The 14,169-nt window shown below is 37.7% G+C and overlaps 2 protein-coding genes across 4 annotated transcripts; one reads left to right on the top strand and one right to left on the bottom strand.

Moving 5' to 3' along the window:
• Positions 1–6,241: 6,241 nt before the first annotated feature.
• On the bottom strand, positions 6,242–7,021 carry LOC149374543 (uncharacterized). Its single transcript, XM_089593288.1, has 2 exons — positions 6,861–7,021; positions 6,242–6,796 (listed from the first exon to the last, which is right to left on the bottom strand). The coding sequence occupies exons 1-2, from the start codon at positions 6,900–6,902 to the stop codon at positions 6,266–6,268; spliced, it is 573 nt and encodes a 190-aa protein (XP_089449414.1). The 5' UTR covers positions 6,903–7,021; the 3' UTR covers positions 6,242–6,265.
• A 4,656-nt stretch (positions 7,022–11,677) lies between these two features.
• On the top strand, positions 11,678–14,169 carry mRpL3 (mitochondrial ribosomal protein L3). 3 transcript variants are annotated; one of them, XM_089592735.1, is made up of 9 exons: positions 11,678–11,799; positions 12,236–12,315; positions 12,398–12,463; positions 12,540–12,636; positions 12,716–12,949; positions 13,102–13,233; positions 13,304–13,464; positions 13,542–13,731; positions 13,814–14,169. In XM_089592735.1, exons 3-9 carry the CDS (start codon positions 12,402–12,404, stop codon positions 14,057–14,059), a joined length of 1,122 nt encoding a protein of 373 aa, XP_089448861.1. In that variant the 5' UTR covers positions 11,678–11,799; positions 12,236–12,315; positions 12,398–12,401; the 3' UTR covers positions 14,060–14,169. The 3 variants fall into 3 exon arrangements, with proteins under 3 accessions (XP_089448861.1, XP_014213140.2, XP_023246224.2); XM_014357654.2 differs by lacking the exon at positions 11,678–11,799 and having other exon boundaries at positions 12,092–12,315; positions 12,401–12,463; XM_023390456.2 differs by lacking the exon at positions 11,678–11,799 and having other exon boundaries at positions 12,092–12,315.

Here is a 14,169-nt window from a genome sequence, read left to right as displayed (position 1 = left end):
GACGGAGGAGCTGGGCTGCGCGCGCACTACGAACCCTTCTCTCCTCGTCCCTGCAGTCTTCTGATCGGAGAGACCATACATGCGTGTATCCTGTACTCCTTGCCTTATAGTTCAGACGGAGCGAGAAAAGACAGAGAGATGGAATACGGGCGCGCGCCACCTCTCCTCGGCAGACCGCTGTCCACTACCTACACCCTCTCCTCCGAGCGGCTGCTGCTCGTGTCTTCTCCCTCTCTCTACATGGATGTATGTACAACCCCTGGAAGCGCGTGTGTGTGTATTGTATATATATATGTCTCTGGGGGGTGTGCGACATCCGCTGGACTGACTCGGGGAGAATGGGGACTCGATTCAGCGGAATTGGCTTCGCAGGCGCGCCAAAAGTACACCCCTGTGGGTGGTTGTTATCGGCCAATGAGGAATTTTTTTTTTCGCCATTTTTCTTTTTTCATTTATTATCATTTGGTTCGAGACTTTTTTTGTTGCCCTCCTCGGCGATCGAACGACAATCAAGAAGAAAAAGAAAAGTATTGTTATTACTTGTAGCGTAAATACAATAAGTAATCATGGAAAAAGTTTGCGGGATCGTGATGAGCATCTGGATATCGCGGAGGAGAAAAATATAGCTCCCTAGATAAAAGTTTGTCGGATCAGTGGTGGAGGCAACGGGGGAGGGGAGGGGGGGGGTTATCCCGTATAGATCGGAAAGAAAAGATATACGAAAGATGAAGGCAGAGGGGCTGGCGAACGAACGAGAAAAGATAGAGAGAGGAGGGTGTGAGACTAGCTGGAAGACCAGCGGCTCCTTGACAGGATCAATATTCTCCGATACCGTGTGTATATATATATATATATGTATTTATTCGGGACAAAGCTGTACACGTATGTGCGTGGATAGACTTTTTTTTTTGTTTAATCGTTGGAGCGAAGTAGACGAAAACAGTAAAACAAAGAAGGTTGAAGAACAAAAGTAAGGGGCTTTGATATTCCCGAAATTTATGAATTGGAAGAATAAAAAAATGTTCGCTTTTCATGAAACATATGTCCCAATACTTGATTTAAAAATAAAATAAAGATACGCGTGGGTGTGCTAACCTGTAGATAAAACACTAGAAACGCTGAAAAATAAAAATGGCGCAATAACACACGGTCCCTGGAAAAGTATCACAAGCAACATCGCCACCTCCATATTTCTCGAGCCATGTTATACTTATACCCACCCAAGAGATATACACATGTATGAATATGGCAAGCATAAGAATAATATACGGCGCCAGTTGGGTTTTTCTCATCTCCGATTGGCCACCCCGATCGTCCAATGATAAAGCCATCCCGTTCCATAACCCAGCCGCCCTATGGATATGATATTATCATAACGCGCGCGCTTTATTATTGGTTGAGACCCCTCCAAGCTTCCCACCCCCTTTTCTCGCCCCGTGCGATGCACACACGTAGAGTAGGGGTGCGCGCAGCCACCACCGGCACTGCCCCTACACGCACCCCCGCCGTGCACAAGCGGGTCCGCGAGAGTCGTCGAATACTCTCGCCCCCTCCCCCTCCCCCTGTCCCGGAATTATGAGGATCAATACGCGCCGCCGGCAGCGCTCACTTGGCCTTCTTGCAGCGCGCATCTCTCCCCTGACTCCCCTCGGGTTGCGCGCACGCTTGTGTGTGATATCTCCCTCACGGTTGCGCGACAGTGGCGTTTCTCGCCCTCTCCTCCTACGTGCACTTGGAGCTCCCTATCCCTACCCCCGATCCCTCCTCTCTCTTTCTCTCTTGTATGGTTGTTGTTTTTTTTTTTTCTCCTAAAAAAAGGAAGAGATCCCCGTTTCTTTCTCTCCCTCTTTCTCTAGATTTCTCCGCACGTGAACTTACGTGGACATTTTTATGGACCCCTTTTATGCTTTCGTTTGTTTTTACGGTGCTTTTGTCCTTTTCCCTCTGGTATACCCCCCCTCGGTATAAGTCACGTTTGCACATACGTGCACGCGTATACGTATACGGTGTGCGCGAAATCTCAAATTCGGGAGTATTTTACGATTATTGTACGGTAAGATGCAGCAATGCTCGCGATGTGCCGCACAACCGCAAGATCCGGCCGTGGGTTTGTCTTTGATCTCCAGTGTGTTACACTGAGAGGAAAAAAAAATAATAGTAAAAATCATAGAGATATTCCAGCACAAATTTTAATTGTCAAAACAACAATTATACTACTGTTAAAATTAATAATTTCTTCCTTTTACCCACCTTGCATCCGATTTACTGTGCAGAATGGTAATTTTTAATGGTACTTCTCTATTATTTTTTTTTTCTCTCAGTGTATGTATGTATACACGATTCACTTTGCACAACCGAAATCTCAAAGCAATTTTGCCCTCGAGGAAGGCGAAATACCATGTTACCCCTTTGACCCCTTTCGCCACGATCGTGCGGTACTTGATTTTTTCAGTGCACATTATTCGCGCGAATTTGAAGTACGATCGTCAAGTCAAGATTATTTTGAGAAAAAAAGTGCTATTTATTTTACTACCCAGATTTCTCGGCATTAATTTTCAAGGTTGAAAATCGTTTAACTTTTATCGGGAAATTGCAAAAAAAAAAAAAAAAAAAAAAAAAAAAATTAATTTTACTAAAATATATAATCTAAATACGGCTGTTAAAAAATATAAACAATGTTTGTGCTCATATGGCTGATTGCTTCGAAATAAATATCAAACGTACGCAACGATCGTGACTTGGGTGCAATGTGACACAGTTCATTTCATAAATCGATCAATCATATAGTTTTTCGAATGGATTAAAGGTAAAAACAAGCAGTCCCAAGCCGATGGAAAACGAGCCCTAAATAATGGAGCAATTTCGAATAAAAAAAAAAAGATGGGGGGGGGACGATCGTCGCACCCCCCAAGCTACAGCAGTGTAGCCGATGTATATGTATAAAGTATCGCTTCCACACACCATACAAGAAAGTGTTTTAGGTTCAAGCACTCACGCAGTATAGGCACCTACACCCCTCCCCCCCAACTCTTTTTCCCGTATACGGACCTTAAAATTCCCCATAGTCCAGCACACGTACACACATACAACGTGTAGACTGTTCGGGGGGGAGGGGAGGGAAAATCGCGGAGAAGCTCGAGTGTAAGGACACGCGGGGTGCCGGACCAAGGGGACGAAACGGAAAATGGGGGAAACGGGTAGACTAAACCGGAGGAGGGACACAGATAGAGGGTATGGGGAGTAAATTTTTTATCGGTAAAAACTCCATTAGGGAGAAAAAACAGGGGGGGGAGGGAGGGTGTTTGTTATTGGTCATCCCACGGACGCGCCTTTTCCCTTTTATTTTTCTCCCCGTGCGCCCCAGTGTCCATTGATCTCAGAGGGTGCAGGATTGGGGGGTGTCTCTCCCCCCCCACACCCACCCACATCTCGGCCCTGTTCACTCTTTCTCTCCGCGCCACGCGTCGTGCGATACGCTTATATACCTCCGCGCGCCCCTCGCCGCCGTCACCCTTTCCCATCTTTGCTTCCTTCCCTCGTCGTTCTTTATCCGCCGCTCTTTTTCCCTCCGGAGTGCTCCCCCTTTTCCGAGCTCTCGATTTCTTTTTTTTTTTTCATCTCCGATACTCCCTCCCTCTCCATTGTCCTTGTTTTTCTTTTTTCATTCGATTGCGTGAGTTACACCCATTATTCCCTTGCTCACAGCCGAATTCAAGAGCTCGTAACGCGCGTGGACGTCGAGTACGTCGGCGACTGTGTACCTACAGATGCGTGTGTGGATGGATATACGCATACTCGTTTTACGATGATTTGTCTGTAGATTTTTTGTAGATGTCTTTTAGGCGGCGAATGTCCACCTGAGTCCAGAATACATCTACAACAAATCTTTGTATAAAGTGTTTGGGGGGTAAGCGCAGGTGGAGGTAATGAAATATAATGAAGGAGCCATCGTATGTGTACAGTAGGTTGAGTAGACAATATTTTGAAATGTAATAATTTACATGGAGTCATAGTTGTGGAGGACGACCTATAGTTTACTCGGTAGTAAAAAGTAGGACTTGATGAAACAAAACCTCATTTGACGAGCAACCGAGGGACAGGTCGTTTTCATCGTTTTCGTCATAAAGTAAAAATACACGGGGAGAACGAACGAGCGTGAAAAAATAGGTATACACTGCACAGGGGAGTTGGAAGGCCGTGGGCAAAAGGGAGTTAACGCGTACACTCGTCCACTTTTAAGCTGGAATATTTATTTTACACAAAGGGCCTGGGCGTCTCTTTTACAAGGACTTACGCGGCTGGGCCAAAAAAGAAAAAATTTTCACGGGTACATTTTTTTTACTCCCCGATGCCAACGTGCCAAAACGTTGGCGTACAAGCTTTGTTCGGCTTTGTTGGTCGACTCGAGCGGGAAAATTCATCGAGTTCCTCATATTTTTAACCCCCTTTTTTCTTTTGTTTTCTTTCAAGCGCGAGATTGGCGTTTACCTTTGTTACACAGAGTAGAGTAAACGTTTAAAACGACACTGACACGAGAGTGAGACATAGGTACAGTAAACGTATTTTCCGAATTTGGTTATATACCAAAATAATAATTTTTGGTTGACAGTTATCGAACTTGAATAATCAGCAAAAAAGCTGCTGCGTCGCAAAAACGTAAGAGGAGATGCATACAAGTAATGTAATGACAAGCGGAAACTTGTTTGCTTGTAAAGACAACCAATTAGTGTTGGACCTCATTTAGCTCTCAATCTATTGTTTTTTTTTAACATGTAATGATTGTTTTTAATAATTGCTCATCTGGCTAAAGCTTATCGAGGACAAAGAGAAAATTGCATGCCTCCAAAAATATTATACATACAATAATTAAGCACTCTCTTAACATTACGAGTGTTACCAAAAAAAGACAATAATTTATTTTTGGAATTCTTTGAAAACATAATGCAAAAATTTGATATAAGGATATGTAAAGGAGATCTTAAATTTTACATAGCTACAAACGTTTTTTCAGCCAGCCTCACTCAGCTTAGCTCATTAATGTAATTTGGCACTTACAGAATATACTGAAAAAAACTTGAGATGTACAGCAGTGGTCATACTGTTTTAGAACAGTATTTGCTTCAAACAAGAAGAGGGCTGTCAACAAACGTATATTATCTAGAAAACTAGATTCATAAGCTGTACAGAGGCAGCTCTAGCTTCAAGTCAAAACTCAGTTTAGGATGAGAAACATTAAAAACAATTTTAGCGTTTATGCTTATTACACATATACTTACTACGCTATAAAACTAAATTTTCTAACATATACTTAGTAAAATCTCGGTTGATTGATGGGATGCTACTTATGCGAGAATGCTAAAGTTATAGTAACGCTAGAAACCCTGTATTATGCTCATAATTCGAATGAAAGTTGTAGCTCACCTTTGGTGCATGAAACTGTAGGTATGCAACACGTTTCTTAATTGTGTACGTGAATCCTGATGATATGCAGCTTAAAATGTTAGTTTTTACTTGATTTTCTTCAGCTCACTGTATTCTGTGTAATTACTATGTTTATCCACCGAACACCTGAAAAAATACAAAATTAATATTAAAAGCTCCTGTGTTGCATATGTTATGAAATTTGATAAATAATTAGTCCTACTATAATGCACCTTAAGCAACTTAAAATAAACTTGAAAATTTGATTACATTTGAAAAATTTCACAAAACTGGATTCACGGATTCAAGTTCCTCATTGGGATGGTCCAGGACTTTCCTGAAACAACATATATATAGACACATAATAAATCTTATTGCAAAATCAGAACAAGGGTGAAAAAGATAGGCAACAGTGTGTATATGTATGAGGTGGCCCAGGGTGGCAGCTGAACTGGCCTGTTGTTATTATAGTTGTCATTTTAAGTATTTTCTTCGTCGACTGTAGCCACGGGCTTTCCACACCACCATTGAGGTACCCGGTTCGGCGCGTTAGGTTTTTTTTTAACGTGGACCTTCGCCATGCAATAGCCCTATTTTACCACGTCCATTCCCCCCACCCTTGCCTCCAGCCTCCTTTTTTTCCCTTCCCCCCACCCGTCCCTCCGTCCTCCTTTATAATTTTTTTTTGTTTTTGATCATTTTTTTATTTTTTTTTTCAAGATTTTTTGTTTTGTTTTTTTTTTTGGTTCTATTTTTGTTTTTTTTTTCCAAGTTTTTATTTTCATTTTTTTTTAAAGTTTCATATCAAACCCCGTATGAATTCATTCCCCTTTTATTATCCCCGTTAAGTAAGGTGCCAAGGCCTTCGGCTTCTACGATTTCTAGGGCGACGGCCTCCTCGATCGCCCCCCATTGGCGCTGGTGGCAATGTGGCAATCGCCCTAATTTTGTCGGCGCCCTGTTGGTCGGTGTATAGCCTTAAAAACCTTTCGTCCATGGACGGCATCCGCACGACCGTCATTACCCGGGCCCAGGCGTCGTTGCGGTTCGGTATCCGGCCTCCGCTAGAGGCTACCATTGCATCCCTCGTCGGTTGTCGTTTAATTAATGACGCGTTGTCTCCTGTTGCAAGGAATGCAATTATAGCCTCAACAGTCGCCTTCCCGGTGTCGTCGTAGGGGATGACTAATCTTTTAAAACATTGCCGCTTGTACTCCTCTAATTCTTCGTCTATGCCGTCTTCATTTCCAGCCACCTCTTCGGTAACTTCCATCTGCTCCTCCTCTGCGGCAACTTCCTTTTGTGCCTCCTCTGCTGCAATCTCTGGTTCGGCACCTAGCTCCGCATAAACACTGTCCTCCTCCACGGATCGATCCTGTATATATAACGTATAATAACGTCGAGAAGGGAAACACCGCTAGACCAATACCTATACCCACACTTTTATACATAGCTCGGGAAAATAATGGGATTCCCATCATGAAGTCGATTTCCCCCGGGAGAGCTGCAGGACTGGACACGACACACCATTGCACCCGCGTCCTCGCACGAATTACGCGATGTCCAGGACACAGTTTTTCCTACCGCTCTTTTGCGCCCTATTAATGTGTTCGGTATACATGTATATACATTCGTACACCGTGCCCGGGCCGCGTCCATCAAGAGCATCGCCGAAGCTATTGTGTGATGATAAAGCTGCTCAGCGAACTAACTCATAACTTATTAATTTTAACCTTCCTATTCTAGTGCAACGAATGGTCTTTCTTACGATTAGTTGCGGCTGGTTTATAATCGATTACATGGCTCTACTGTAAATAGCAATAATTATTTGGATCAGCGCCATCTAGCGGTCTTGATTTTTTGGCCAAAAGTGGCTCCTAAAATTCTCAATCAGAGCATTCAGGATTAGAGCCATTAAGTCAATTATAAACCAGCCGCAACTTATGATAAAGCTATAAAATAAAAAAATAACGATACGTGTGTTTTTGGCGGCAAGTTAACAATCTATCTTATGCTTAAAAATTTATCTTCAAAAGTACAAACACATGGGAGGTCGATTTTTTGGTAGAAAATAGACTGTTAACTTGCCGCCTAAAACACATGTATCGTTATTTTTTTATTTTATAGCTTCATCATAAGTTGCGGCTGGTTTATAATTAACTAAATGGCTCTAATTCTGAATGCTCTGATAGAGAATTTTAGGAGCCACTTTTGGCCAAAAAATTAAGACCGCTAGATGGCGCTGATCCAAATAACTATTGCTATTTACAGCAAAGTCACTTTGATAATTATAAACCAGCCGCAACTAATCTTGTTAATAGATAATAGATAGTTGACATTTTTTGTGCTACTTGCGGCAAGTTTACAATATGTCTTTTACCTGTAAATGGACCCTGAAAAGTACAAATATTCCATTTATCTTATACGGCTTATAAAATCTACCATATTTACAAAATTACAATACTTTAGACCTTTTACCATTAACTCGCGGAAGCACAGCCCTTTAAATTTCTAGTTTAAATAAACAGCTAACTTATATAATATGTACATGCCAAGATTTGTGTTACAGAAATCTTGAACAATGATTAAATAGATACGTTAAGTAATAAGTCCAAAAGAGACAACTAAAGAAAAAAAGTTTAAAAAAGAAGTTTAGTCACACAGGAAGAGTCTCCGAAAAATGGAGCATTGGATCTCACTTAATCAGAGAAGGTTGGGTTCTTTGTTTATTTATAATACTTAAAATTTACTTCTTTGTAGTAAATGTATTTTTTATTCAGTGAGATCCAATGCTCTATTTTTAGGAGACTCTTTGTGTGACTGTGCTTCTTTTTTAGGCTTTTTTTTCTTTAGTTGTCTCTTTTAGACTGATTAATTCACGTATATATTCTACTATTTACGATGCTAGTTGAGACTTTTAACTTGTACATTGTCAAATTATTGTACTATTAAACCTCACAACATGAATGTGTGATATAATATGTACATAAGAAAAAAAATATTACAGATTTCAGCGACTCAAAGTTTTTCAATCCAACATGGACCACTACAACATTTTTCAGGATTATTCAAAATGAATTTTTCATATAAAACAACTTGCTGCTTGTATAATCATCATCAATTATTTGTTAAATGTAGAACAAATAAAGCTGTATGTTTGATTAACAAATTTTCTTTATTATCCAAATAAACACAAATCCTTAGCATAAAATTATGAATTTTCACATTCTGTATATCTGAAACAACTCTCATTAGGTGAGATCCAATGCTCTATTATTAGAAGACTCTTCCTGTGTGACTAAACTTCTTTTTTAAACTTTTTTTCTTCAGTTGTCTCTTTTCGACTTATTACTTTACGTATCTATTTAATCATTGTTCAAGATTTCTGTAACACAAATCTTGGTATGTACGTATTATATAAATTAATTGTTTATTTAAACTATAAAGTTAAAGGGCTGAACTTCCATGAGTTAATGGTAAAAGGTCCAAAGTATTGTAATTTTGTAAATATGGTAGATTTTATAAGCTGTATAAGATAAGTAGAATATTTGTTTACTTGTAGAGGTTAATTTTTGGATAGAAGATAAATTGTAAACTTGCCGCAAGTAGCATGAAAAATGTCAACTATTTATTGTATATTTATAAAATTATTTGCGGCTGGTTTATAATTAATAAAGTGACTTTACTGTGAATAGCAATAATTATTTGGATCAGCGCCATCTAGCGGTCTTAATTTTTTGGCCAAAAGTGGCTCCTAAAATTCTCAATCAGAGCATTCAGGATTAGAGCCATTTAGTCAATTATAAACCAGCCGCAACTCATGATAAAGCTATAGAATAAAAAAATAACGATATGTGTGTTTTTGGCGGCAAGTTAACAATCTATCTTATGCTTGAAAATTTATCTTCAAAAGGACAATTACATAGAAGGTCGATTTTTGGTAGAAAATAAATTGTTAACTTGCCGCCTAAAACACATGTATCGTTATTTTTTTATTTTATAGCTTCATCATAAGTTGCGGCTGGTTTATAATTAACTAAATGGCTCTAATCCTGAATGCTCTGATTGAGAATTTTAGGAGCCACTTTTGGCCAAAAAATAAAGACCGCTAGATGGCGCTGATCCAAAATAATTATTGCTAGTAGCAATTTGCTACTTACAGTAAAGTCACTTTATTAGTTATAAACCAGCCGCAAATAATCTTATAAATAGAAGATAAATAGTTGACATTTTTTATGCTACTTGCGGCAAGTTTCTACATCAATATTCTACATATCTTATATGGCTCATAAAATCGTCAATATTTACAAAATTACAATACTCTTGACCTTTTACCATTATAACTCATGTAAGCACAAATTAATCAGTCCATTAAAGAGACAACCGAAGAAAAAAGGCCTGAAAAAGAAGCACAGTCACACGAAAAGTTTCATATAAGAATGGAGCATTGGATCTCACTTGATCAGAGAAGGTTGGGTTCTTTGTTTACTTATAACACTTAAAATTTACATCTCTGTACCTACTAAATGTATTTTTCAATTAGTGAGATCCGATGCTCCATTCCTAGGAGACTCTTCGTGAGGCTGCTTCTTTTTAAGACCTTTTTTCTTCAGTTGTCTCTTTTCGACTGATCAATTTACGCGTATATTTGATCGTTATTTACCTTTTCTGTAACACAAATTTTGTTATGTACATATTATATAAGTTAACTGTTTATTGGAAATCTAAAGTTGAAGGGCTGTTCTTTCATTAGTTAATGGTAAAAGGTCTAAGGTATTGTAATTTTATAAATATTGTCGATTTTATGAGCCATATAAGATAAGTAGAATATTGATAGTTTTGGAGGTCGATTTTTAGGTAAAAGATGAATTGTAAAGCAATTTAAATTAAGTGAGATCCAATGCTCCATTTTTAGGAGACTCTTCCTATGTAACTGAACTTCTTTTTTAAACTTTTTTTCATTAGTTGTCTCTTTTGGACTTATTACTTTACGTATCTATTTAATCATTGTTCAAGATTTCTGTAACGCAAATCTTGGTATGTACATATTATATGAGTTAGCTGTTTATTTAAACTAGAAAGTTAAAGGGCTGTGCTTCCGCGAGTTAATGATAAAAGGTCTAATTGTCTAAAGTATTTTAATTTTGTAAATATAGTAGATTTTATAAGCCGTATAAGATAAGTGGAATATTTATACTTTTCAGGGTCCATTTACAGGTAAAAGACATATTGTAAACTTGCCGCAAGTAACACTTAAAATGTCAACTATCTATTATTTATTAACAAGATTAGTTGCGGCTGGTTTATAATTATCAAAGTGACTTTGCTGTAAATAGCAATAGTTATTTGGATCAGCGCCATCTAGCGGTCTTAATTTTTTGGCCAAAAGTGGCTCCTAAAATTCTCAATCAGAGCAATCAGGATTAGAGCCATTTAATCAATCATAAACCAGCCGCAACTCATGATGAAGCTATAGAATGAAAAAATAACAATATATGGGTTTTAGGCGGCAAGTTAACAATTCATCTTATGCTTGAAAATTTATCTTCAAAAGTACAAACACATAGGAGGTCGATTTTTTAATAGAAAATAGATTGTTAACTTGCCGCCAAAAACACACGTATCGTTATTTTTGTATTTTATAGCTTCATCGTAAGTTGCGGCTGGGTTATAATTGATTAAATGGCTCTCATCTTGATTGCTCTGATTGAGAATTTTAGGAGCCACTTTTGGCCAAAAAATTAAGACCGCTAGATGGCGCTGATCCAAATAATTATTACTATTTACAGTAGAGCCATGTAATCGATTATAAACCAGCCGCAAATAATTATATACATGAACAATAAAAACTTATCGTTATTCATGCTGTTTGCGGCAAGTTTAAAATATATTTTTTACTTAAAAATCAACCTCCGAAAGTATAAGTATACTTATAGGGGGTCGATTTTCAAGTAAAAGTGTAGCTTACAAAAAGGGTTGAAAATAATTATTTGAGCTTTTCAAAACGTTTAGTTTATTCAAAAAAACTTAATGAAAAAGAAACACGTCTTTAACCTTTAATAGCTGAAAGGGTTCTGCCGAAAAAATTGTGCAAACAACGCGTTGCTATGACAAGACGAGCATGACAACCCAAAAAACAAAAGAGAAAGGAAAATTCCGCATATTCGCTCCAAAATGGCTATACACCCATGTTCGAAACCGTAATCGAACATTGCGTAGCCCCTTTATTTTCCTAAGAAGACGGGGAGAAAAACGGCCACGGAGATAGCACTATCAACTAGTAACTACCCCCGTGCTTCGTACCTGTGACCGAGAAACCCTCAGTGTTCCTCGGTCGATTGGAACGTATACACGGAAATGATTAAGATAAATAAAAAGGTAAAACTTAAAACGAACTGTCAAAGATATTAAAAGACAGAAATATATAGTAACAAAAAGATAAATTGTACTAACTTTAAAAGCTTCCATTTTATTTTTTTTTTCTTTTTTTTAATCGAACGAGAAACGTGGGTTTCAAATTTTATCGGATTCCGTATTAAATCAATTACCAACATTCACTAATTGCTAGAGACAAGAGACTATACAGAGTGTGCTACTAATGGTAAAGTAGAGACTTATTTATCCTACACTCAAATACTTCCAAATATATGTGCACATGTGTACAGCCTCTGCCGCTATAGACACTTCGGCAGAGTATATTCGTGACACTCTTTCTGCTATTCTATCTAAATAATAATAACTTTTTTTAAAGCAAATTGTAGCTAACGTAATTAATAATGATAATGAGTAATAAGAGTTTAATTTGTTAATCAAGAAAGGATTCTGAACTAATTTGTGAACTCTACAAGAAAAAATTTGCTGTACACGCGCTATCAGTATTTTTTAATAAACCAGGTACTGAAATACAGTTTAGTACAGTTAATGGCATGCTTTTCTTTTTCAAGAAAAAAAAAAAAAATTTATTATCATGTTTCAGAAGAATGACAACTCTCTTCAAAGCACGTACAGGATTACAAGTTCTGAAAAACTTTCTTCAACCAAAGTAGGTCAATTTGTTTTGCTGAACATTACTATTTATTAAAGTAAGTATTTTAAATCATTTATTAATTTCATTGCAGACCAGAAGTGATTACCATACCTGATCGAGAAAGCCACAAAAGACGTCAAACTGCGAAAAAAAGGTTTCCACCATGGTTCATTAAGCAGACCAGAGCGGTAAGTGTCTGACTAGTTAACAGTAGATTTGAAAACAATCAGCCAGGCAGTTTTATCAAATTTATAAAACATGTCACAGCTTGGTGACGATGAGCTGACCAAAGAAAACAAAGAATTTGTTCAACAAGTAATAAAAGACAGATACCCTCATCCTGATGTTTATGGATCACCTTCTCCACTAAAGTTACACACGATCGAGCCAAATATTGAATGGAAACCAAATTACCAACGTACAGGTTTGATTGCCCAAAAAATTGGTATCTATCCAATGTGGGACAAAAACGGCAATAAATTTCTTACAACCTTGTTTCACGTAAGTACATCAATTTAATAAAATACTCTTCCATTAATTAACAATGATATTTTTATTTTTTATTTATTTCATACTCCGTCCCTTTCGGGTTTGGAGGGCTTCCGTTACATTTCTTATCGATTAACAATGATATATTTTCCTGTTATTTTCAGGTTTATGATAATCATGTTATAAAATACATACCTCCAGAAGAAGCTAATCCTATGATAACTAATAAAAAAAATACCAAACCTTTTACTAAAGGCAGCCTTATAGTGGGTGCTATTGGAGCAGATCCTCAATTGGTAACAAAAATGTTTTGTAACTTAATCACACGTGACTCATTTAATTTGTACATTACGTTATTCATTCTAGTTTACAAAACAATATTGTGGAATGTTCAATGAATCTGGGGTTCTACCAAAAAAAATGATATCTAGATTTATTATATCACCAGAAGCTGCGCTACAGCCCGGTACACCCTTATTTGCTTCACATTTTCAAGTTGGTCAATATGTGGATATCATAGGGAAGACGTGAGCTTTATTTATAATTTAAATATCATACCTCTTGTTAAATAATAGTCATACAATCATGGTGTTCTTTGTTTCAGAATCGGTCGAGGGTTTCAAGGTGTTATGAAGAGATGGGGTTTTCATGGTATGCCCGCGTCTCACGGTGTCACAAAGACGCACAGAAGACCAGGTAACATTGGTTCAGGAGGTACCAAAGCGCGTGTTATGCCAGGAACAAAAATGCCTGGAATGATGGGGAATAATTATCGCTATTTGAGAGCGCAGGAAGTATGTGACTTTTCATATTTTAGAAATTTCAAAGTACTTCAAATAGTTGATTTATTAATACAACTATCAATTATTGTTATAGATAGTTCGAATAAATACTAAATACAATATCATTTGGGTCCGTGGACAAGCCTCAGCTGGCGAGACGAATAGTTTGGTCAAAATTTTTGACACCCTGGTACCACTTAAAAGTTCAAGGGTATTAAACAAACCTCCACATTTCCCAACTTATTTCCCCGACCCTGATAATGATCCATTACCAGAAGAAATGTGTGGAGAAAATATTCATCAATTTAATGATCCAACCATTATGTACAAAGAAGATTAATGAATCTATTTAGAGTTTATTGTATACATACTGTCAAGTACTTTAATAAAGTTTTGTTACAAAAAATGTTTCATGTAGTCCGTTACATTTTTAAAATTATTAAATGAAAA

Source organism: Copidosoma floridanum, unplaced genomic scaffold (assembly GCF_036245765.1).
Source record: "Copidosoma floridanum isolate Cflo_tuat_1 unplaced genomic scaffold, Cflo_Japanese_pri ptg000019l, whole genome shotgun sequence".
Lineage (NCBI taxonomy): Eukaryota > Metazoa > Arthropoda > Insecta > Hymenoptera > Encyrtidae > Copidosoma > Copidosoma floridanum.
The sequence above is the reverse complement of the archived record's forward strand: the minus strand, read 5'-3'. Positions and strand labels throughout refer to the sequence as shown.

Coding starts and splice junctions, on each gene's coding strand:
- LOC149374543 (XM_089593288.1), bottom strand. CDS start 6,902: ATGATGGGAATCCCATTATTTTCCCGAGCTATGTATAAAAGT. Junction 6,797..6,860: donor CCCGAGCTATGTATAAAAGT/GTGGGTATAGGT, acceptor TTATATATACAG/GATCGATCCGTGGAGGAGGA.
- mRpL3 (XM_089592735.1), top strand. CDS start 12,402: ATGACAACTCTCTTCAAAGCACGTACAGGATTACAAGTTCTGAAAAAC. Junction 13,465..13,541: donor GTGGATATCATAGGGAAGAC/GTGAGCTTTATT, acceptor TCTTTGTTTCAG/AATCGGTCGAGGGTTTCAAG. Junction 13,732..13,813: donor GCTATTTGAGAGCGCAGGAA/GTATGTGACTTT, acceptor TTATTGTTATAG/ATAGTTCGAATAAATACTAA.